This window comes from Mustelus asterias, chromosome 3 (assembly GCF_964213995.1).
Source record: "Mustelus asterias chromosome 3, sMusAst1.hap1.1, whole genome shotgun sequence".
NCBI classification, from domain to species: domain Eukaryota; kingdom Metazoa; phylum Chordata; class Chondrichthyes; order Carcharhiniformes; family Triakidae; genus Mustelus; species Mustelus asterias.
Window position 1 is genome coordinate 48,405,295 of NC_135803.1, and position 24,709 is coordinate 48,430,003.

At 42.7% G+C, this 24,709-nt stretch overlaps 1 protein-coding gene across 1 annotated transcript; it reads left to right on the forward strand.

The window, feature by feature from the left end:
- The first annotated feature begins 22,870 nt into the window (after window positions 1-22,870).
- her8.2 (hairy-related 8.2) lies at window positions 22,871-24,709 on the forward strand. The gene is made up of 4 exons (XM_078202337.1): window positions 22,871-23,294; window positions 23,405-23,500; window positions 23,614-23,692; window positions 23,946-24,709. The coding sequence occupies exons 1-4, from the start codon at window positions 23,232-23,234 to the stop codon at window positions 24,428-24,430; spliced, it is 723 nt and encodes a 240-aa protein (XP_078058463.1). The 5' UTR covers window positions 22,871-23,231; the 3' UTR covers window positions 24,431-24,709.

Below are 24,709 nucleotides of genomic sequence, written 5' to 3' on the forward strand. Positions count from 1 at the left end.
TTGATAAAATAAGAGCGTAAGAAATAGGAATAGGAGTAAAGCATAAGGCCTGTCGAGCCTGCTCCACCATTCAATAGGATCACGACAGTTCCTTCGCAGTCACTGGGTCAAAATCCTGAAATTCCCTCCCTAACAGCATTGTGCATCAACCCACAGAACATGGACTGCAGCGATTCAAGAAGCCAGCTCATGACCACCTTCTCAAGGGCAACTCGGGATGGGCAATAAATGCTGGAAGCCAGCAATGCCCATGTCCCATGAATGAATAAAAAAAATCTTGGGCTTCAACTCCACATTCCCATCCATTCCCCAGATCCCTTGATTCCCCGAGAGACCTTACTGGCTGTTCACGCCACGCTCCCACTGCAGCAAAGTTGGGGAATTTGGCGCCCAGCTAAATCTCCGTTCACTGCAGTGGGATGGAAAAATCCCACCTGCATGAATGGCCATAACATTCTGGCCCAAGTATCTGTCTATCACAGCCTTATGTATATTTAATGATAGCACATGCACAAACTTCTGGGGTAGAGAATTCCAAAGATTCACAATACTTTGAGTGAAGAAATTTCTCCTATTCTCAGTCTTGTGGGGAAAACAAAGAAATGATCGGGTTCTGAACTTGAAGTTGTATTCCTTGGTTCTAGACATGCCAGCTAGGAAAAATAACATCTGAGTAACCACCCTGTCAAAACCCTTCATGATCTTGAATGTTTCAATGAGATCACCTCTCATTCTTCTGAACTCCAGACTCAATTTATGCAGCTTTCCAACATCAGACAACCCGCTCATTCCAGGAACCATTCTAATGAACCTCCCTTGTACTGCCTCCACTGCAAGTATATCACTGCTTAAATGTGGAGACCCAAGTTGCGCATTGTATTCTAGGTGTGGCCTTACCAAAGCCTCATATAATTATAGCAAGGCTTTAACCTTGTACTCCAAACCCCTTGTACTATAAACCAACATTCCATTTGCTTTCCAAATTGCTTGATGATCTACATGCTAAGTTTTATTGTTCCTTGTACAAGTACAGACAAATCTCTCCAGACATCAAGATTTACAAGTTTAATGCTTTAAAAAAAACCTTTGATTTTTTATCCTTACAACTAAAGTGAATAACTTCACACTTCTCCACATTATAATCTCTCTGCCACCTTTTTGTTCACTCATTGGCCTGTATATGCTTCTTTGCAGTTTCTTTGTGTCCTCCTTACAGCCTGCATTCCTGCCTAGCTTTGTATTGTTAGCCAAAATAGATACATTACTCCCCGCTTCTTTGTCTAAGTGATCAGTATATATTGTATATAGCTGAGGCCCCAGCACTAATCCACAAGTCCCCAGCTCCGGCTAACTTGAAAATGTCCCATTTATATCTGTTGTTTGCTTCCTGTCCATTAACCAATCCTCTATCCTAATGCTATGCTAATATATCACCCCCAGCTCCATGAGCCCTTATCTTCTATAGTAACCTTTTGTATCACATCTTGTTGCATGCCTTTTGAAAATCCAAATATACTACACTTACCAGTTCCCCTTTATCTACCCTACTAGTTACATCTACAATAAACTCAAATAAATTTGTTAAACAGGACTTACCTGTCATAAAATCATGTTAACTTGTTCTAATCAAACTATGCTTCTCTAAGTGCATTATTAAGACATCCTTAATGATAGACCACAGAACTTTCCCAATTACATAGCTGGCCTGTAGTTGTTGGCTGACATTGTTTGTTGTCTCTCCTTCCTTTCTTGAAAAGCAGTATTATATTGGCTAACTTCTAATCTGCTCGAACTGTTCCAGAATCTAGGGAATTTTGGAAAATTATAGTCTGTGCATCCATTGTCTCTGCAGCTGTTGTTGGCCAGGGGCTGAAAGGGGCAGCTAAAGCCTACTTGAACTGCAATAACCTGAAACTTGCAACTGGTTTGAATTGGTTAAACTTACTTAGTTCTGTAAAAAAATGCAAAGGAAATGTTTTAAGGCGTAAACCCTTATTTAGCCAAAGAGCAATGAGGTAATCCTACCTAGGATTTGAGCTGGGGCCAATAAGGGAAAGCAACAGGGAAGAGGCAGCATTTCTCGGAAAAGAAAAGGAACAGGATAAGAATGGAGATTCCTAACAAGCAGCAGTGAAACTCTAGCAATTACCAATGAAGAAGAAGAAGAAGACCCTGCACTGAAGATGTGGAGATGGCATTCAGAGGGACCACGAATGCCTGGCCAGCGTCGGCTCTCCTGATCGGGTAATATCTCTCATACTCTATGATTACACAGGGGTTATTATGGAAGTGCATTTAGACTGCATAGTTTTGATACAAACTGTATGCTTATGTTCTAGCCAGACCATGTATGATTTATATGTGCACTGTCTAATAATGATAATAAAGTGGATTGCTAATTGAGACAGACCTGCCTCTTCTCCTCTTCGTACTGAGTTGATAATCATTGCCGGTAAGATACAATCAACACTATCCATTTTAGAGCCCTAGGGTGGAGGCCACCAAGTGGTGGAGAATCATCAGATTTTAGCCCCTTCTATTACTCCAATACTTTTTCTCTGCTAATATTAATTACCTTATTTTCTTCACTTTTATTAGCCCCTAGGTTACCCTCTATTTTTGGTATGTAACTTGTGTCTTCTACTACGAAGACAGACACATTAGGGCAATCTTACCAAAAGAGTTCTATGTGCCGAATGAATGTGAAAATGGGAGAGAATCGTGCCCATTTTTATTCAGAAAGCTTTCAGACATGATCTTATGCCACATAATGCAAAAAAAGAGGCAAAATGTGATTCACGTCAGTAGGGGCAGTGCCAGGCTGACAGTGCCAGGGTGCCAGGCTAGTAGTGCAAGGCTGACACTTCCCAAGGGGCACTGCCTACCCCTGCCCCCAACCACCCAGGGGGCCTGAATGGGGTGGCCATCATGTCAGGTCTCCGTTACTGGGGACCACATGTGATCTTTGCAAGTGAGGACCTTCACTGGTGAGGCCGTTAAGGAAACCGAGCCAGACGACTTCATCCCAGGCTCACTAATCATATTAAAATTTAAATATTTAAATCAGCCTTGTGACCTTCCCGGGCGTGAGGCTTATCACACTGGAAATCCAGGGCCGGTAAGGTCACTAACCCGCCGTCTATCTTGCAACTTTACCGGCTCGCCATGCCGATCGACTGGCGTGACAAGCCGGTAAGATCACCCCTAAATTATTTGCTGAATGGCTCTGCCATTTGCCATTTCTTCATTCTCCATGGTAATTTCTCCTGCCTTTGGTTCTAAAGAATCAATGTTTACTTTAGCCATTCATTTCCTTTTATATGTTAGTAAAATATCTTACAGTCTGCTTTTATATTCCTTGCTAATTTACTCTCTTTTCCCCTTATATCAACTTTTTCATGGCCCTTTGCTGGTTTCAAAAACACTTCCCACCCTCAAACTTACAATTATTCTTTGCAAAATTATAAGGCACCTCTTTTAATCTAATGCTATCCTAAACCTACTCCATAAATCATGGATGGATTTTCCTCGGTGAGTTCTTGTTTTTCAATGGAATGAATTTTGTTGAACAGTTTGAATTGTTTCTTTAAATCATAGAATCATAGAAACCTTACAGTGCAGAAAGAGGCCATTTGGCCCATCAAGTCTGCACTGACCACAAATCACCCAGGCCCTATCCCCATATCCCTACATATTTATCCGCTAACCCCTCTAACCTACGTATCTCAGGACACTAAGGGGCAATTTCAGCATGGCCAATTAACCTAACCTGCACATCTTTGGACTGTGGGAGGAAACCAGAGCACCCAGAGGAAACCCACGCAGACACGAGGAGAATGTGCAAACGCCACAGAAACAGTGACCCAAGCCGGGAATCGAACCCAGGTCCCTGGAGCTGTGAGCTCAAATGTTGTTGACTGTTTTTTAATCACTATACATTTTAGTTTCTTTACTGAATCAACCTTACTGGTTCTCTCATTATACCTATGTAATTAGCTTTGTTGAAGTTTAAGATGCTTGTTTGTGATTAAAATATATTTTCAAACTTAATATGTGATTCAATTGTATTATGATCACTATTTCCATGCAGATCTTTTACTATGCCATTGCTAATTAACCCTACTTGTTGCACAATACTAGATCTAAAAGAGTTTTATCCCGAGCTGATTTCACAACACGTTGTTCCAGGAAACTCATTTTACAAATTATCTTTGCCAATTTTATTGATCCAGTCTGTATTAAGATAAAAGAACACACAACTGTTACATTGCCTTTATTTAAAGTTCCAACAATTTCTTCTTTAATGTTCTGTCTAATGGTACTACTGTTCTACATGATACTCTTTCTTGGTTTTCTGAACCAAGATCTTTTCTCAATAATGCCCTGATAAATATTCAACTTTTTTGTTTCAGGATGAGACAAATAAAATGATGTTTTAATGAAAGGAAAGAATAGAAAGATTTAAGGCTAAGTAATGTTTAAATAAAAACAACTACCATAATCTTTCTACAGTATCAACTGCATTGGGGGAGGCGGTAGCATAGTGAATTGTCATGTGACTAGTAATCCAGACCCCAAAGCAATACTCTGAAGACCCGGGTTCAAATCTCAACCATGGCACATAGTGACATTTGAAATTAACAAAAATCTGGAATTAAACATCCAATGATGACCATGAAATCACTGTTGAGTGTTGTAAAAACCCATCTGGTTCATTAATGGCCTTTAGGGAATTAAGCCGTCTTCACCTCGTCTGGCCTACATGTGAGTCCAGATCTGCAGAAATGTGGTTGACTCTGAAATGGCCCAGCAAGCTGTTCAGTTGAAGGACAATTACAGATGGGTAATAAATGCTGGTCCACCCGGTGATTCCCACATTCCATGAATGAATTTTAAAAACTACCAATTCAACAAAATGACCAATATAAGTAACTTCTAACTAAAGTCTCTAAACATTTTTATGGCTCTTTACAGTACACAGCAAGTTATAAAAATAATAAAACCAAACCTAATTCAATTCACTGACTTCCTGTACCAGCTTCAGGCTGGTGATGTTCAGTCCTCAGAGAGATAGCCAAAGCTGTCAGACACCTATAATCAAACATATTATACAAAAACACACATCTCAGGCTGACGAACTCACCCTCATTTCAATTTTTGTTGTGCTCACCCTTCCTGTCCCAGTTTGTATTCTTCTCTCCCTAGTTTGCTTTCCTCTCTCACAATTGAGTTCAATTTCTGTTGCTCTCTGTTTCTCTCTCACTTCCTCTCCTCCAGTTTGTGCTCCTTGCACTCATCCTTCACTGAGTTCTGTCCTTCTCCATCACTCCCCCCATCAGTTCCTGTTTCTCTTCCTTGTTTCCTCCTTCAAATTTTGTTCCTTTCTCTCACACTCTCCCTCCTTCTCGCTCCCTCTCCCAAGTTTGTGTTCCTCCCTCCCTCCTTCATTCAGGGCACACAGAGTTTCCAGACCATTTCTCATGGCCCCAATGCCATCCACTTCACAACCAGCAATGCAGCAGTGTGCTCCATATAACAGAGAGACTAGCAGGCATCAAACAATGTAGCATTTCCCTTTCACCTCCTCCGCTCTTAACATTAAAACATTGCAATAAAAACTGAAAATGTTGGAAAATCTCAGCAGATCTGGCAGCAAGTGTGGTGAGAGAAGCAGAATTAATGTTTTGAGTCTAATATAACACTTCTTCAGAATTCTAAATGGGTCATGGGTTTTGTGCTGTTGCAATAAGGGGAGGGGAGGGGCAGGTGGAGCAAAATAGAAGACCAGGTATAGGTTAGAGGTCAGTGGAGATTAAATGACAAAGATGTAATGGAACACAAGGCAATGGTAGTGGTAATGATAGTATTAAAGATTTTAGCTTTAATCCAGGTTAGGTGTTAATAGCAAAATAAAGGTCAGCACTGTCTGAAAGCAAAATAGCAGAATAGGTTAATAGCAGAGAAAGAGTCAGCAGCACCTGGAATCAAAAACATGAGAACAAGATACAAACCAGCACTTGGGGGAATCAAAATGGAGGAAAAGGTTCATGGTGTGAAGTTGTGGAACTCAATTGTGAGTTCAGAAGGCTGTAAAATGTACAATTGGAAGATGAGTTGCTGTTTCTCTAGCTTGTGTTGGGCTTCAGTGGAACATTGCACAAGGCTGAGGACTGAATCGTGGGCATGAAAGCAAGATTTCAAATTGAAATGGCAAGTGGCCAGAAGGCCAGGGTCATGTTTGCAGACTGCACAAATGTGTTCTGCAAAGGGGTCACCCAGCCTGTGTTTGGCCTCCCCAGTGTTGAGCAGGCTGCATTTGATAGAAGTGTAAGTGAAACGCTTCTTCACTGGAAGGAGTGTATGGGGTCTTGGATGGTAAAGAGGGAATTCATAATGGGGCAGGTGTTACTGCTCCTGTGATTGTATGAGAAGGAGCTGTGGGACGGGGATGTCATGTTGGGGGTTATAGAGTGGAATAAGGGTGTCACTGAGGGAACAATCCCTGTGGAATGCTGGGAGGGGAGGGGAAGATTTGTTTTGTGGTGGCATTATGATGGAGTGAAAGAGGATAAAATTCTTCAACGTTATCATTGCAGTTCCCTTTGTCTTGTGTCCATGATATCTTTGTCATTTAATCTCTCCTGCCTTCTAACCTGTCCTTGACCTATTTTGTTGTACCTGCCCCTCCACCTCTTTTCCAATTGCATAAACTTTTTATTTCAGATTTCCAGCATCCATAGTATTTTGCTTTTATTAAAAGCTGACATCATGTTCAGTTCAGAGCAACTCACGTTCCCAGGTTCTCCATGTCCTGACTTGAAGTTGCAGTTGTGGCTCCAGCAGCTGACGTAGCTCTGTAGCAACCATACCTGCTAAAGCAAAGGTGCCTTTTACATTATTCCTCAGTGAAGTGCTCCCTGAAGATATTATGTGGGAATGTCCTCCTGCTGTGTGTCCTCCTCTCTCTTTTGGCAGCTTGCACTACTCCGCAGTTTTCTTCATGCTTTCAGTTGAGCTCCACTTCCCAGAGGCAACTATATCCATATTTGGAACCAGATCATTTGCGAAGGAAACACCAGCAGAAATGCAAGAGCAGCCAGCCCTCTCTCTGTGTGGACAAGTTAACCTTGGACAGTGCTATCACTCAGGAAAATATACTAGAACTCAGTCAGCTGTCAGAGGTAGTAAACCAACAGATGACCTGTGAGACTCCTGTAAATATCACCATCCAGAGGGTCTTTATGCTGGTCAGCATTACATTCAGTTTGGGTAGGGTAAACATCGGTGGGACATGTGCAAACAAGCCCGCCCCACCACACTAAACCTCTGGATGCGCAATTAATGAAGATGTGGCGTGGTGTCCTGTCGGCCTCCACAGCAGGAAACATGCCCCGTCCCCACCCCTACCAGGGACTAAGTCCCAAATGGGAGAGTTTCATCCATAGAAGCAGGAAAGACCATTCAGCCCCTCAAGCTGTTCCTCTATTCAGTGAAATTATGGCTGATTTCTGTCTCAACTTCATTGACCTGCCTCGGTTCCATACCCATTAACACTTTAACCATATTTATCAATCTCATTTCAATTGACTGAGCCTCAGTAGTTTTTTAAGGGAGACATTTACAAGATGTCACTACTCTGCGTGGAGAAGTGTTGCACTTCAATCCCACGCTCCTGATCTACGGACACCTGGTGCAGAGAGGGGTGGGTCGGGATGGCGACCTCCTCGTGAACCTGCTCCTGGGCCTGGCGTGACGCGCCATTAACAGGTCCAGGCAGCGGGCGATTGATGAGTTCGTCCATTCTGACTGTCTGCCCCTCTACCGCAGCTACGTTCGCGGTCAGGTGTCCACGGGCGCAGTTGACGCCTTCCACGCCCAGTGGGCACTGCAGGGGCTGGGGTGCATTATAGACCCCGATAATCACATTATGATTTGATGTTTTAAGTTTCCTTTGTACTTCTGTTCTGTTCAGGCTGTTCCCCCTACTTTTGGGGAGCTGCCCCTTTTACTTTGTCCCTGAGTTCATTTGAGTTGATTTATTTGGTTTGCCCTAAAAGAGGCACCCTTGACTGGTCTAGCACTAATTTACAGCGTATGTCAGTGTTATTGTCGACTCCTTTACCAGAAGAATTAATTTCTCTCTATTTAACCCTCTCAATTAATATAATCGCCTTAGACACCTTAAATAGATCCATTTTAATCTGCTCTACTTGAGGGAATGCGAGATCATCTATGCAACTTGTCTTCATGATGTAATCCTTTTCGCCCCATTCTTTGCAATCAGTGCCCCACTTTGCTCCAAATTCTGTAACCTGGAATTTCAAAGGGTCACAGTTTCGGGACCAGTGAGGGCTGTGTGTGAAAATCAGTGTCCCGGGGGCTGGTGTCAGAAACCCTCCTAGACAATTTCAACTTCCATGAGAAACGGGAAACGCGCTTGCCGTTGATTAACAGCACCTTAAGCGTATTAAGGAGTTTGTTGTGCAGGTTAATACACAGCACTGGAGATTGCTGTGGGGACCTCCTGGGGCGCTGTCAGCTCAAATCCAAGAAGATGTTGTCGTCGGCGCTTTTAATTGGGCGCTGAGCTCGCCTCCTGACCAATTGGACCACTTGAATTTGAAAGTAGCATCCTGACGGTCTCACAGTTCAGAGTCAGAAGTGAGAATTCATCAAGAGTGCCGGGTTCCAGGTGCCTGTCCTAATAGGCGGTGTCAGAATTGAACGCAGTGCTTGTTACCATAGTCTATGCAACTAACAGCCTTCCACTCTTTGTATTCCAGTTCGCTTGAGTTAAAAGCCAACATTCCACAATTTAAAAATTAGTTTGGACCTTCCACAGGCTTTTAATGATGTATGTATTTGAACCTCTAAATGTCTGCTTATCCACAGTTCCCAGCCTCTCGTTACAATACACTCATCTACATTTCCACCCTGTTCCAAATGGCTGGTCCCAGCCGCGGAGGGTGTGACCCCAGACGGTGCAGCCCCAGTGGGTGTGATTTTGGAAGTTCTGGCCCGGAGTGGTGAACTTTGGAGGACTGTAGTTGAGCGTTGTCGACTTCGGACGGTGGAATGTTGATGGGCGAAGCTCTGGAAGGCGATGCCTCCGAAATGTTTCACAATTGTATGGTTGTTCATGGATTGTTTGTAATTGTAATATGTGGTTTTCCTGTTATGGTAGTTGGTGGTTTGTTCCGGCCCCCGTCTATTTTCTTGCGTTATTTGTGGCCTGGGGGGCATCCCCCCCCTGGATAAAGTCACCCCCGGGGGGTGTGACATCCACTTGGGAAAAGTTCTGGGTGGTGAAGCCCCGGACATAGTAACACCAGAGGGATTTTTATTCTCCGGGAGAAAAATTGGGAAGGCAGGCCCGAACTGAGTACCCTGGAGAGACTCTCCCACCGCCCCGGCTGAAATTCCGGAAGGGATTCCGGATTGAGTAGGCGGGGTGGTTTCCCCCATTTCCCCCCTCCGGCTGAACATCCGTAAGGTGTAACCCCCGGATATGAGTACCACTGGAGGGTTGCATCCCCCGGCAGGTGGACAAACCCAGGGGACGGTGCCCTTATGCTTCAGTGTTTATTTTTTGTTGTGTACAGTTGTAGTGTTGTGTTAATGTTTGTAGATTTGTAGATTATGATTTGTAAATGGAGGTGTATTTTGAGGGCAATGCCCTGGAAAACTGTAATTGATGATGAACCCTTCCGAAATGGAAGGTAGTAATTGATAAATGGATGGTGTTAGCCATCGGTAATGTATTTTTCAGATTTGTTCTTTGTTCATTTGTAATTGTTTTGTAATATCGTGTTTGTACTAACCAACGGAAAATCTTTGCATTGTTTGTGGCCTGGGGGGTATCCCCCCCCCCCCCCCCCCCTGGATAGAGTGACCCCCGGGGGGTGTGACATCCAGTTGGGGAAAGTGTCCGGGGCACCCAGAGGGGTAACACCGGGGGGGTTTTGTTCTCCGGGAGAAAAATTGGGAAGGCAGGCCGAATTGAGTATCCCGGAGAGCTTTTCCCACCGCCCCAGCCGAAAATCCGGAAGGCAGTCCGGATTGAGTAGGTTCGGGGTGGTTTTCCTGTCCCCCCGCCTCCAGTCGAACATCCGTCAGGTGGAACCCCCGGACCTGAGTACCTCTGGAGGGTTGCATCCCCCGGCAGGGGAAAAACCCAGGGGACGGTGCCCTTATGCTTCAGTGTTTATTTTTTTGTTGTGTACAGTTGTGTTGTGTTAATGTTTGTAGATTTGTAGATTATGATTTGTAAATGGAGGTGTATTTTGAGGGCAATGCCCTGGAAAACTGTAATTGACGATGAACCCTTCCGAAATGGAAGGTAGTAACTGATAAATGGATGGCGTTAGCCATTGGTAATGTATTTTTTCACATTTGTTCTTTGTGTATTTGTAACTGTTTTGCATTAACGTATTTGTAATAAACAAAAAGAAACCAAATGGCTGGTCCATATTTCCCCACATTGAACAAAATATGCGATAATGCTGCCCTTTAATGTTTCTCCCCCCACTCTTTGTACTGTGATCCAACTTGGTGCCATCATCAACCTTGGATACTTAGCTCTCTGTTCCTTCGTCTAAATCATTTATAAGTATAGTGAAAATTTGAGGACCATGCCCTGCGGGACACGTCCTGTTTTACTTTGTCCTGACTTAATCTGAGTTTGTTTATTTGGTTTGACCTAAAAAGAGGCCAACCGAAGTACAGGCCCATTTATGCTTACTTTCCATCTCCTAACCAATTCTATACCCTGGGACGATTTCAGAAAAAAAACTATTTCCTTCAGTCAACGCACATGCTTCAGTTAAAAAAGTCATAGAATAGCCTTTGTGTGAAATAGAATAATGTCACACTTACACAGTTGAGGGTGTTTTATTTACGTTGAAGTCTAAGCATCGTTGTTTGATAAGGTGCCTCACAAAAGGTTGCTGAAGAAGATTGGGTCACACGGAGTTGGGGGTAGGGTGTTAGCGTGGATTGGGGATTGGCTATCCGATAGGAAGCAGAGAGTCGGAATAAATGGGTGCTTTTCTGGTTGGCGGATGGTAACTAGTGGCGTGCCGCAGGGATCGGTACTGGGGCCTCAACTATTTACCATTTATATAAACGATCTGGAGGAGGGGACTGAGTGTAGGGTAACAAAGTTTGCAGATGACACAAAGATAAGTGGAAAAGTGAATCGTGTGGAGGGCATAGAAGGTCTGCAGAGAGACTTGGACAGGCTGAGTGAGTGGGTGAGGATCTGGCAGATGGAGTATAATGTTAACAAATGCGAGGTTATTCACTTTGGAAGAAATAATAGCAAATTGGATTATTATCTAAATGGAAAAAAATTACAACATGCTACTGTGCAAAGGGACCTGGGGGTCCTTGTGCATGAGACACAAAAACCCAGTCTGCAGGTGCAACAGGTGATCAAGAAGGCAAATGGGATGTTGGCCTATATCGCAAGGGGGATAGAATATAAAAGCAGAGATGTCTTGCTGCATCTGTACAGGGCATTGGTGAGGCCGCAGCTGGAATACTGTGTGCAGTATTGGTCCCCTTATTTACGGAAGGATATATTGGCCTTGGAGGGAGTGCAGAGAAGGTTCACCAGGTTGATACCAGAGATGAGGGGTGTTGATTATGAGGAGAGACTGAGTAGATTGGGTTTGTATTCGTTGGAATTTAGAAGGCTGAGGGGGGATCTTATAGAGACCTATAAGATAATGAAGGGGCTGGATAGGGTAGAGATGGAGAGATTCTTTTCCACTTGGAAAGGAAACTAGAACTAGAGGGCACAGCCTCAAAATAAAGGGGGGTCAGTTTAGGACAGAGTTGAGGAGGAACTTCTTCTCTCAGAGGGTGGTGAATCTCTGGAATTCTCTGCCCACTGAAGTGGTGGAGGCTACCTCGTTGAATATGTTTAAATCACGGATAGATGGATTCCTGATCGGTAAGGGAATTAGGGGTTATAGGGATCAGGCGGGTATGTGGAACTGATCCACTTCAGATCAGCCATGATCTTATTGAATGGTGGGGCAGGCTCGAGGGGCTAGATGGCCTACTCCTGCTCCTATTTCTTATGTTCTTATGTTCTTATGTTTGGACAGAGTAGAACCATATCTGTACCATTTCTGACCCTAAAGATCCTACGGCTAGACGTTTAAAGTGAGAAAGTGAGAGCAAGTATCCTTACTGCCCCCCAAGAAATTCTGTGACTATGTTTGTCTACCTCAAAGACACATTTGTCTGTATGAATGAGGAACTCCTATCTGTTTTCTGGTTGCTCCAGTTAGGAACAAAGAACCAACATGGGAACAGAGCATTAACAGTACATGGGTGTAGAACGATAATCATTCAAAGGCACCAAGGCAGCTATACAAAGCCAGCAATTCACCCTCTTCATGTGCAACAGCTTTCTCTGCCAAACCTCCTTTGAGCCCACGGGTCATTTACAGAAAAAAATGACATTTCTATGAATAAGGCTGACTGCAAAATATATTAGTGACAAATGTGGCTGTCTCTATCTCCCCCCTCACACTCCCAGCAGTGAACAGCACTATTTCCCGAGTGCAGAGACAGTCTGCTGTAATGACATGTATGACAGCGGCAGAGATCAAATCATTGATCCTGATGCATTAAGCCACACGGAAATATTTTGCCATGTCTTTTTTTTATCATTCCAACCGTCACTTCACCTCCCTTCCCCCAATTTTCCTCTGCTCATTTCTGACGAGGGAACTTTTGATGGGGTATGGTTACATGAGGAGCAATAGCTCTCCATGGTCAAAAATGCATATCCTTAGTGATAGCTTCCACATACAGTGACTGTTCGCACAGAAGACATTATCGTCAACTTCAATCCCTCCCTCGGCCATTGCTCCGTAAATGCAATTGCATTGGGTAACAAGGAGCGGGAACCATGGTTGATGTGAACCCTCGCTAACTTTTTAAAAGGTGAAGAAATGGTCGGATGCTGTCAAGGCGTTAGATCACCAAAATAAAGTATTTTTATTTCCACAGGTCTGGTGCCACATGCCCTTTTACTATTGCACTGGTACTGTTCTGAATAATCAATTGTGATGATAGCGATCCTGTAATAGCATGGGAATGTATAGATTGATAGCAAAAATATGTCAATTTATTTTTCCGTGTAAACTTCACTCCGATTGTAAATGCTTTCAGAGTTTAAAATAGGCGTGGATAACATTGAATTATAGTCAAAATGTAGAAACTTTTGTTTACAAACCCCAGATGGTGAGATAAAGTGAGTTTAAGATTCCAATCTAAATTCACCTCAATTAGAAGTAGGGTTGGCGAGCAGAAAGGGGTTGAATGGGTTGTTTATCAAAGGCCCATTGTCTGTGGAGGTTTCCCACGCTGCAGTTGATGCAATTGAGTCGCGTGTCCAGATGGTTCAACGGTACTCAAAAAACATCAAATACCTCCACCAGACACAGTTTGTCCAACCAAGCAGCCTGGTGTAATATTTAATTATGTGAATTTCAACCAGTTTCTGTTACTGTGTCCATCGGCGGCATCCTCCTTAATGGGCAATGATGCTGAGTACAAACACATTTGTATCTGTTCGTGCTAAAGAGCTTTCTTTGATAAATTGTAAAACTGGTTAGCTGGAGAGAGAGAGAAAAAGAAACTACATGATAGACTAGACTGCGACTAGGATTTTCAAAATACTTAATAATCTTTGCACTCAACCCTCAATATTTGGGGACAGTTCTTCCGTGACATTTATGGAGCACGAAATGATCTGTCATAAAACTGGAGATTTGGCCCATTTCTCAGGTAAAGCTTTCAATACGACAGGCAGGAAGCATTCGCTCATTATGAACCGAAAGTTATTCCCCACCATATTAACAAACCGCAAGCAGAGTGACGTTTAGGGCCCATGTCTGAAACAGGCATTAAACCTACCTACCTACAATTAAGTATCCTAATGCAGGTTTCAAGCTCTCAGGAAACTGTTAATGTCACTTCTACTCAGTAAAACCAGATCTACAGGTGGCCATTAAATGGACTACTGCAGGGTGATATATATATATACTAAATTGAATGTGGAACTGGGAGAAGTGGGAGTGTCCTTCCTGACTCCATGTCCAAAGTACTTGGGCCATTGTGGGACAATGTTACCCCCACCGCCTCAACCCATCCGCACCTCTGCCCTCTCCAATCTTGGTAGCCCCCATCACCCTGCTTCTGATCCAGGTCAACTGATATCCCTCTCCCAACCACTACCTTCCCGCACCCATTGTCAATTATATCTCCTCTTGGAGGTCTGCTTCCAACATTTCAGCAGCCCCTGTCTTCCATTCCTCTGCGCCGGCTTGGTTGCTTGGGGATGCCCATTAAGTGAAGCATTTTGGGATGTGCTAAGAATGTAAAATATGCCATTTCAATCCGAATTCTTTCAGAAATGAGATTTTTTAAATCCCATGCCGGTGACAAGATGTTTGCTGTTTTACAGTTGAATATTTCTAACATACTTTCGTATTTTTCTTGACAGTCAGAAGGCTAGTCAACCATGGAGGAAATTATATGTAAAGCGAGACGGTGCTAGTTTTGAATTGACACGGAAATTTTAGAATGGCACATGTATATGTGACTCGTTTATCATTAATCAGTCAAGAAACTATGGAAACTGATCTTTTACACTTGGGCATTGTGGTGATGTGGCCCATCCTCAGTGAGAAGAATGCTTAGAAAGTTTGTCTGTCTCTTCTACTGTTCTACTGTAAGGGGGAGGGGAGGCAGGTGGTACAACTGAATAGGCGCTGGCTAGGCTGAGATGGACCATAAGTAGAGAGAAATGGATGAACCAAAGATTTCAGGAGGTGAGGCAGCAGAAGAGAGCTGTCACAGTGTAATAGGTGTAATGCCAATATTGCAAAGTTGGCCCGATAGCATTACGACAAAGAATTGTTGTAAAAATCAGATTGTAATGTTCAGATTGCTGTGTAGGAAATTAATGATCAGAAGACCTGAGATTCTTTTGGTTGAGGAAGCGCACAGGCACATTGGATGGTGTATTTGGCAATGGAAATTAATCATGGTGTAAGGTTATTATTTAGACTAAACTAACACAAAATAAAAATAAAGAAATGGCACAACACGATGGAGTTGCAATATAGCTAATAAGTGAAGGAATCAGATTACACAAAGCTGAATCACAATCTCAGTTATGTAACTGCGAGAAAATGCCAAGTGGAAATTAGATGGCTCCCAATGGGAAAGAAGAGAAATCTTCATTAAAGTCACCATAGTAATCATGACACGGCAAGTTGATGATAATAATGCTTATGTTGCATCTTATAAATCAGACAACTCGAGTGAGTTCATGGCATTAATCCAATATTGGGGTTTCAAAGGACAGTTGTTGAAGTTTATAACATCTTCTGAGTTTTGTAATTAATTTATTGTCCTTTTATCACAAGCAATGGTGCAACCAAAAATACCACAATGTGAACAGAATTGAAAAAGGTTGACATTGTTCATTAATACTCATCAAATATAAAATAAAACTACTAACAAGTTTACCATATAATAATGTTTGTTTAAAAACAAGTTTATTTATTAGTCACAAGTAAGGCTTACATTAACACTTCAATGAAGTTACTGTGAAATTCCCCTAGTCGCCTTTTCGGGTCAATGCACCTAACTAGCACGTCTTTCAGACTGTGGGAGGAAACCAAAGCACCTGGAGGAAACCCACACAGACACGGGGAGAACATGCAGACTCCGCACAGACAGTGATCCAAGCCGGGATTCGAACCCGGGTCCCTGGCACTGTGAGGCAGCAATGCTAACCACTGTGCCACCCCAAAAGTCAATGTCATGAGTGGGATATAATGCCAATAGGTGTAATGCCAATATTGCAAATGAGACATATTTTAGATTGTATGGTTTTAATTATTGTAATTATTGATTTGAAAAATTCAGGATATTTCTGGATATTTTAAAGCGATGTTATATTGCAATTACAGGTGTCCTATTGATATCTGCTCGGAGCAACATAGAACCATACACTCCAGTTATAATATTAGCTCTTGCATTGTTTTCTCCTCTTCCCACAGCTAACCAAACTACTCAAAGCTACATTTTCCAGCATCTCAATGTTGTTTGCATTGGAGACTTCAAGGAGACTTGTCTGCTAACATTTTAAAACATTTAAAACACTAGGAAGGTTCCCAGACTGTCCAATTCACTGCCTGGGAACCTTCTAAACTTGGCTTCACACAGACTGCAGTTAAACTGCTTTGGGTGTGAACCACTGCGGTATGAGATTACCTCCTGGAGGTGGTTTTGCACCATTTAGCTAAGTACACCTCTAGTAATTTCACACCCAAACTATACTACACAATCTGCATCAATGACAAGCTGAAACTGCTTCACATTGATAAAAGCTGCATATTTTAAACAAATTCACTTGGAGTTCCCACAGGGGTTCTCCATTGTTATATCGACAGAACCCAACCCAACTCTCCCCATGCCCCCACCCCTCACCCCTTCCTCCCCTGCAGAGAGATGTGTAATGGCTAAAAATGGCCACCAATGCCTTTCCTTCAGGATTTCCTCTGATGTTACAATTGGAGACTAGAAAGCCCCCATAAGAAATAACTTCAGAAGGAATAACATAATATCTTTTGATCATAATTTCCATTCTTAATGAAGAATTCATGGAGCTGGCCTGTCATTGTATTCTAATATATAAGTTGTTACATCAACTTACTCTGAACAGCTAGCTTTGTAAAAGGAATAACTAGCTTTGTTAAAATCAAATTAGTTAAATAGGTACGCTCTCATTTTGACTGTTTAAAAATAACAGGGCACATAAAATAATCAGCAGCAAATGATAAGTTTCAGTTACATTAGAAGATGAAAGTTTAGGAAGTTTGTGAACACCTTACCAAAGTTAGATTTCAGGTTTGAAATAATTCTCTGTCACCCATTATTATTATAATCTTTGTGTACCTTTGTTCATATTTTGAAATTTGGAAGACTTATTTTTAATTGAGGACACAATGAACATTCATTTATAGCTCTCCCACACTGTCGATATCAATTATAATGATAAATCGACAATATATCTTTAAAGTAAAAAAGTTAAAGTTTATTTATTAGTCACAAGTAAGGCTTACATTAACACTGCAGTGAAGTTACTGTGAAATTCCCCTAGTCGCCCCACCCCGGCGCCTGTTTAGGTCAATGCACCTAACTAGCATGTCGTTCAGACTGTGGGAGGGAACCCACGCAGACATGGAGAGAATGTGAAAACTCCACACAGACAGTGACTCAAGCCAGGTCCCTAGCGCCGTGAGGCAGCAGTGCTAACAACCACTGTTCCACGTGCCGCCACTAATAATCTGAGGTAATGTTCATCTTCAGCTGGTGAAAGTGGCTATTGTTCATTTTTTAATTTGCATCTAGGTTTCTGTATAAAGCTGACAAAAAAATAAGGATGAAAGATGTTTATAATTTCGTAATAAAAAAATTAAATTCAATTATCATTAGAAATCTGTATTTGTTGCCTTAATCGTGCAATATACTTGTTTTTTCCCCACTGATAAAACACATTTGCTGCAACAATAGAATGGATTTCTTCTTTTAGTAATTGGGTAACTGATGCGGAGGTAGATTTTCTGCTTGTTGCTGAAGTAGCAAACACAAGTTTATAAACAAGAAAAAATCATAAGATGCCACATTCTATCCACTTTCCTGTATACCTCAGAAATCTGGACCATAAATAAATACCTGTGGAATAAACTGGAGGTTTTTGAAATGTGGATGCTAAGTTATTTGCTAATTTAAAAATAATCAACACCATAAGGCCAATGAGGAGGTGCTCGAATTGCAAGAGCAAACTGAATTCTGAAAGGTGACATCTGGAAAGAAAATATTAGTACTTTGACCATTTGATCAGGGTTGAAAAGTAACAGAGATCTCTTCTAGAGGATAAAGTGGAGGGCAGCAGAAAGCACGGTGGATGGTGGATGTCACAGAGCGGTTGCAGATAAATAGAAGTGGATGTGTGAGGCTGGTGCAAGGCAGATAAGTGTGACATACCATGACAACAAATCTCCTGATAGGAGCAATAGTAACCCGTAGAGCTAACACTGTGACTAGCCCATTATAGAAAATTGTCAGTTTTCAATTCTGTGGATATTGGACAGTTTTTGTAATGGGTGGAAAACTGGTTTTCAACTCCTTGTATGGCCTATCCCTTCTCTATCTCTGTAATCTCCTTCAGCCCCACAACCTTCAGAGATATGTATTCTCTTGTAATTCAGACTTCTTGTGCTCCACCATTAATGGACACACCTTCAGTTGCCTCGGCCCAGAACTTTGGAATACTCTTCCTATACTTTTCCGTCTCTCTACCTCACTTTTCTCTGTTAAGACACTCCTTAAAACTTATCTCTGTGAACAAGAGTTTGTCAACTGCCCTACTATCTCTTTATGTTGTTCAGTGTCATACTTTGTTTTGTTCTTGTGAACACAGTAAGAAGTTTAACAACACCAGGTTAAAGTCCAACAGGTTTATTTGTTCTTGTGAAGCAGCTTAGGGCATTTCATTATGTAAAAGGTGCTGTATAAACTTAAGTTGTTATTGGTCCATAATTCAGCTTTGTAGGTCCATAATTCAGCTTTATTCTGAGGTATATGTGAATCTCAGATGTCTTTAAATATTTGCGATGATCTAGTGATATTATCGCCTGGCTTTTAATCCAGAAACTCAGCGAATGCTCTGGAGACCCAGTTGGAAACCCTCCATGGCAGATGTGGAATTTGAATTCAGTAAAAGAAATCTGGAATTAAGAATCTACTGATGACCGTGAAATCATCGATTGTTGGAAAACCCCATCTGGTTCACTAATGTCAGGGAAGGAAATATACCATCCTTGCCTGGTCTGGCCTACATGGAACTCCAGATCTATAGCAATGAGGTTGACTCTCAACTGCCCTCTGAAATGGCCGAGCGAGACATTCAGTTCAAGAGTAACTAAATGTTGGCCAGCCAGCAATGTTCATACCCCACGAATGAATAAAAAAAATACAGAACACTGGCATGCCAATTTACTGTTTTATGAAAACAAGCTGCAAAATTATTGAAGAATTGTACATATTGCAAACAAAGTAGATGCGGCCACTTCTTCCAATCAGCTCCGCTTAAGCAGGGCTTGGACTGCAGTGTGAAAGTGATATCTGGGTGGTTGTAAAGGGCAGCAGATACATGGAAATGCCACCACCTTCAAGTTCCCCTCCAAGCCACTCACCATCCTGACTTGGAAACCTATCGCCATTCCTTTGCAGTCGCTGGGTCAAAATCCTGGAATTCCCTCCCTAAAGGCATTATGGGTCAACCCACAGCAGGCATCTCACCACCACCTTATCAGGGGCAACCAGGGATGGGCAATAAATGCTGGCCAGCCAGCGACGCCCATGTCCCACGAATGAATAAAAAAAAACCCCTCCTGACCTCCATCATTATAACATTTATTTGTTTTTTCTGGAGTGGGTGGGTGGTGGAACTGCCTTCAGAAGAGGGAAGCAAGACCTGGTTTGGAAGAACCAGAAAGGATTGCATACCAGGATCATTAAAAAATGCTGACTAGCCTGCTGTGTATTTGCAGAATTCTGTGTTTTATTCCCCAGCAACTAGGACGCTAGTTAAAGATTCCCAAAAAGAGAGTGATTATCATTGGACCACACATAGACCAGAACAACTCTTCCCAGTTCTGGGCCAATAGACTAAAACATAACAACTGGGTTGATTTAAAAGTGTTAGATTCAATTAACATTTTTAACCCATGTAATTATTACACAGAAACCCCCTGGTTTTCTTTTCGTCTTGCTCATTTACACATGTTAATATGATCCACTGTCATTTTCTAAAAGAAAACGTTGTTTTTACACATAAGGGAGAGAATGAAGGCTCCGGGCACGTGTTGATCTGATCAGATGGAATGGATGAATTCATCATAAAAGCGACAGGGTTCTTTTTGTCTGTAATCGCGGTGTTCAGTCTTGTGCGGGGCGTTATGGTAAAACCAAATGAGGTTCAATTCATGGAAAACGAGCGTTAACGCGTTTAGAAAAGACCTCTGCAGTGTAACCTTCAGCTTCTGGGCGTGGGAAGGAGCTCGAACAATGCCGGGTCAGGAGGTGTCGGATCACACAATCCCACCGTCTAAATGGGATGTTGCGGGATGTTCTCTGCGCTGCCTTTTAAAAGCACTTTTATGCGCCCGACGTGGGAATCTGATGCGACAGATGGGAAAGGGGCGGATTGCTTGAATGCATCGCCAGTAAACGAGGCCAAGGTGCACCGACCTACTGGAGGATGGGAGGAGGTGTGTGTGTGTGTTGGGGAGGGGGCAATAGGATTCAGAAGGGTCTCACGGATGATTTTTATTGCAGATGTATCACATACATTAGATTTGATGAATAACAACACTAACGTGTGTTGGAGGGCGGCGTTTCAAAATGAGGAACCAGGCCATTTAAGAGGGAAAGCAGGAAGCTTTTATTCCCCCACACAGAGAGCACAGGTAGTGGAAATCTGGAACCCTTGCTGCACAAGGCTAAGATCACTGGAACAGCTGGATACCTTTAACACTGGCTGCTTTTGGTTGCTCAGTGGGCTGTTCAATGGCAGAGCGTGCTCGATGGGCTGAAAGGCCACTCCAGTTAAGGCAGGAAGAAATAAGTCGTTTTGTATAATTTGGCATCGTCCAGGTAAATGGTGAAATGTATCTATAGTCCATAGCATGTGATATAAGGGTAATATTACTGATCTCGCTGGAGTCAAAAGGCGCTAAAAACCTATTAAAAGTTAAAACATATCATTTTTTTAAAGAAAGGTAGAGTGGATTGAGTAAATAGGAGCATGTAATTGTCGAAAGCCACCAGAGTGATGCAAGCGTGCACCGGTTGCCATAGTGTTTAAACTGGGGTCACGCCATCTGGAATGATGCACCTTATGGACCACATCCACACGCTGAACAGCACTGTCTCCGCAGTTAATCTGGACGGTTGTTAGGAAATATTGTGAAAGGAGGTTATTGTTCTGAAGAATTTCCCACGTTCGTTCATGCGCCTGGCAGTCGCGTGTCTTAAGGCAAACAGGACCGCTGCGGAGTATTTCAAAAAGGGAGAGAAAAAAAAACATTGCACGGAATGAATGGGCATCTGCCCCAGTATCTGGTTCACAGCCCGGGCTCCTCCACAAAACACTTCCAGCCGCTTCAGACAGTCTGATGGACATTTTTAAAAGTTCTGTTTTGTTTTTCTTTAAAGCGCATGCTTACAGACAGGGAGAGATTCGCCACTCCTTATAATGGTCAGATTAAACCCTCTGTCCTGTGCAACTGCGCCTGTTAAATGAAACCGAGAATCTGGAAAGAAACAGTACTTTGAATATGTTAATACACTTAAGAGTTTAAAATCCAAGTGCTGCATTTGACAGGTGTAATGTGAAAATAATGTCAAGTTTTTAAGATGCAGTTTTTGCAGTATGACCTATTCAGTTCTACCCTCCCCCTCCCTTAAAATTGTACTTTCCAATTAGAGCAGAATTGTATCATTTAGGATGTCTGCATATTAATGTTTTTTTTTGCAAAAATAGTGCAGTTTCACTCAATCTTCTTAACAAGATACAACAGATGGATGAGACGGCAAGGGACAGGGGCGATTCTTTATTAATGAACGCAAATTAGAATGCCTCCACAGGAATACTACAGCCAATCGTTGTAACGACGGAATGTAAATTAAAATGCAGGGTCAAAGTAAAACTTACAAAACACAGAACATTTCAGTTTGTGCGTCATTCCTCCACTCGGACACACAAACTGAAAATATTTTCCAGTGCTCATCAAAGTTACAAATTATAAGAACAACCCAACTGGCAATTCAAAACCAGATCAGAATTAGACGTGGGTGTTTTGTCAGCGAAATGGTTCTCCAATTGGGATTTACATGGCGTCTTGCCTTACGTCTCACCCCCTGCCTTGGTTTAACTAACTTGTTGTGAGAATCGCAGATCCAGGGATGAAAGGTTTGCAAAGGCGGGAGTGGGGGCGGGGGGGGGGGGGGGGGGAGTAATGGGGAGAGCGCGACCTTTCGGTACAGGCCGTTGCACACAAGAAGCAGCCACGCAAACTAACCGATGCACAATGCAGCCTGTCCTTTAACCGGAGCGCTGACCACCTACAAGTATGCACCAGCAAAATACTGCATTCTAAAACAGCATTAATATCCAGTTCTGAGCACGCAGTTGGCATGGTATGTGAGTCCATTACAAACGGTCCTCCAATAAGCTACTGACAAAATTTCATCGGGTTAATGCAATTTGTAGAAAATTCTAAATATCGAAGTGTGTTTTTTTTAATGACATCTATGGAATAGATCGCATTTTAGAACCAAATGAGTGATTATCAACTCCACTGAAGCGCTGACTCTAAAGGGCCGCTCTGACAATAGGAAATGCATTCACATTTATAAAAATGGAGGTGGTTGGTTTTCTGCATGGCTCTATCCGGAGCATTGTTAAAAGTACATAAGCTGTTTCAAAAGCATGATACAGTAACGTTCAAGAAAATGCAGAGGATACCAGGTCACTGTACTCCCTTCCATAATGAACAGAGAGAAAGCCCTGACAATGCAACCAGGAAAGCGATACAAGCATAAATAAGAACTCAAACCAACAGCTGTCAATGGAAAGGGCGGATACATTTCATGTTTTTGCAGCTACAAAATTGACACCATTCATTGGAGTGAAAGGGGCCGGGATTCCCAGGTGTAACAGGAGTAACACCGTCTCGTTTCTCACTGCAAGCCAAATCCATGGGAATGTGGGGAGAGGTGATTTGAAGAGTCATGCGAACTGCTCCGAGTGCTGAAGGAGAGATAAGATTGGGCTGGAAGAGATTCCTGGCCTTAACCATCTGTCGCTCTTTGGGCGGGCAGGCTGGCCATTGAGTGTGAGCAGTGAGCTGTCACTGTTGATTGATGGACACTCGCCTCTGGCCGCGACCCCAAGTGTGGGAAAGTGGCTGAGCGCAGGAACTCACGCATTCACATGCTAATTCGCGGATATAAATAGGAGTTCAACAGAGAGCGAGAAGACATCACAGCTTCAGACAGTCTGAAACTCGCTTAGCATCTTGCGGCAAATCTTCCTCCCAGACTTGCAGGTCGGTGGAACATTAAAAAAAATGACTGCCACAACCTTTACCAACAACGTGGAAAAACTTTCCAACGCCAAAGAGGAACGGAAGGTAAGAAAAGTCGCGCTGTCGACTGAGTTTGCTTCTGGGGAGCTGGAAAATGGGATTTACTGAGATCTGGCCTTTGGCATTTGCTTATCCCGTTTCCTTCTGTTCCGCAGTTAAGAAAACCTCTCATCGAGAGAAAAAGACGAGAACGGATCAACAACTGCCTCGATCAGCTGAAAGAAACAGTAGTCGGTGCCTTTCGCTTGGATGTAAGTGCAGGATTTGCTCTCCTCTTACTTGCTCTGCCTTAACTATACGTGCTGACATGTATTTAAGCTGAGAGGAGAGGGAATATAACAACATCCTCTTCATTACATTACAGCAATCAAAACTCGAAAAAGCAGACATCCTGGAGATGACAGTAAAACACCTTCAGAATGTTCAAAACAGCAGGATGATTGGTGAGTTTTACTTAAATATCTGTTACTTTAGCTAATATTTGGGAGTAAGTATCACAACCCAAAGTTTAACGAAGATGGGTAGGAAGTGTTAGATATAAATAAATATAATATATAAATACAATAAATACAAAGTGGAGGAGGGGGATTTTTCATTAGCTCATGCTGTTGAGTTTGGAGCAGCCGTGCACGTGGGAAGTGGAAAGAGTTGAGTTCGTTGATCTATTGCTTATCACTATTCCTTGTCTTATTTTAGCCGATACGAAAATTGGACTGGAGGCTCAGCAGAGATACAGCGCCGGCTACATCCAGTGTATGCACGAAGTTCACAACCTGCTCTTAACCTGCGACTGGATGGACAAAACCGTCGGGGCACGTTTGTTGAACCACTTACTCAAGTCATTGCCTCGATCCAGCGAAGATTCCCGCCAGGTCAGACTGAAGACACCGACAGTTAACCTCCAACCTGCTCAGGCACAACTCTCGGCGCTGACCCAGGGGAATCTTCAGCCTTCAGCCAACGCCGCTTCCTCGGCAGCCGTGGATTCATTCGCTCGCTCCTCTCCAGACCAGATCTCCAGTCCTGGATTTAAAGCGTGCGGGAAAAGCATGGAACAATTTCCAATTCCTACCGCAAACCTTCAGCAACCTTCCAGCTCTCCCACCCAACAGCTCCAAGAAGACTTGTCCTTAATGCACCATCCATCGGTTGCATCCTCAGACGTGTGGAGACCCTGGTGAAGGGACTGTATGACCTCTCTAAATATTTAGACTCTCCTTATGTATCTCATAGATATGCTTCTCGAAACACTTCCGGGCAAATCGTGCCCTTTATGTGTGCTAAAATCAGGGTACTTCACGCTGAAGGGTGCTTATCCGTAGCCTGTATTGTAGAAGGCGTTTACAATGTTGTATTCAATGAAATACATCTAATTTATTTGATAGTGAGTTGCTTGTGGGCTTTTTACTTTTCCCTATGTTGTGTTTATATTGCAATTAACGACTTATTAATAAATTTTG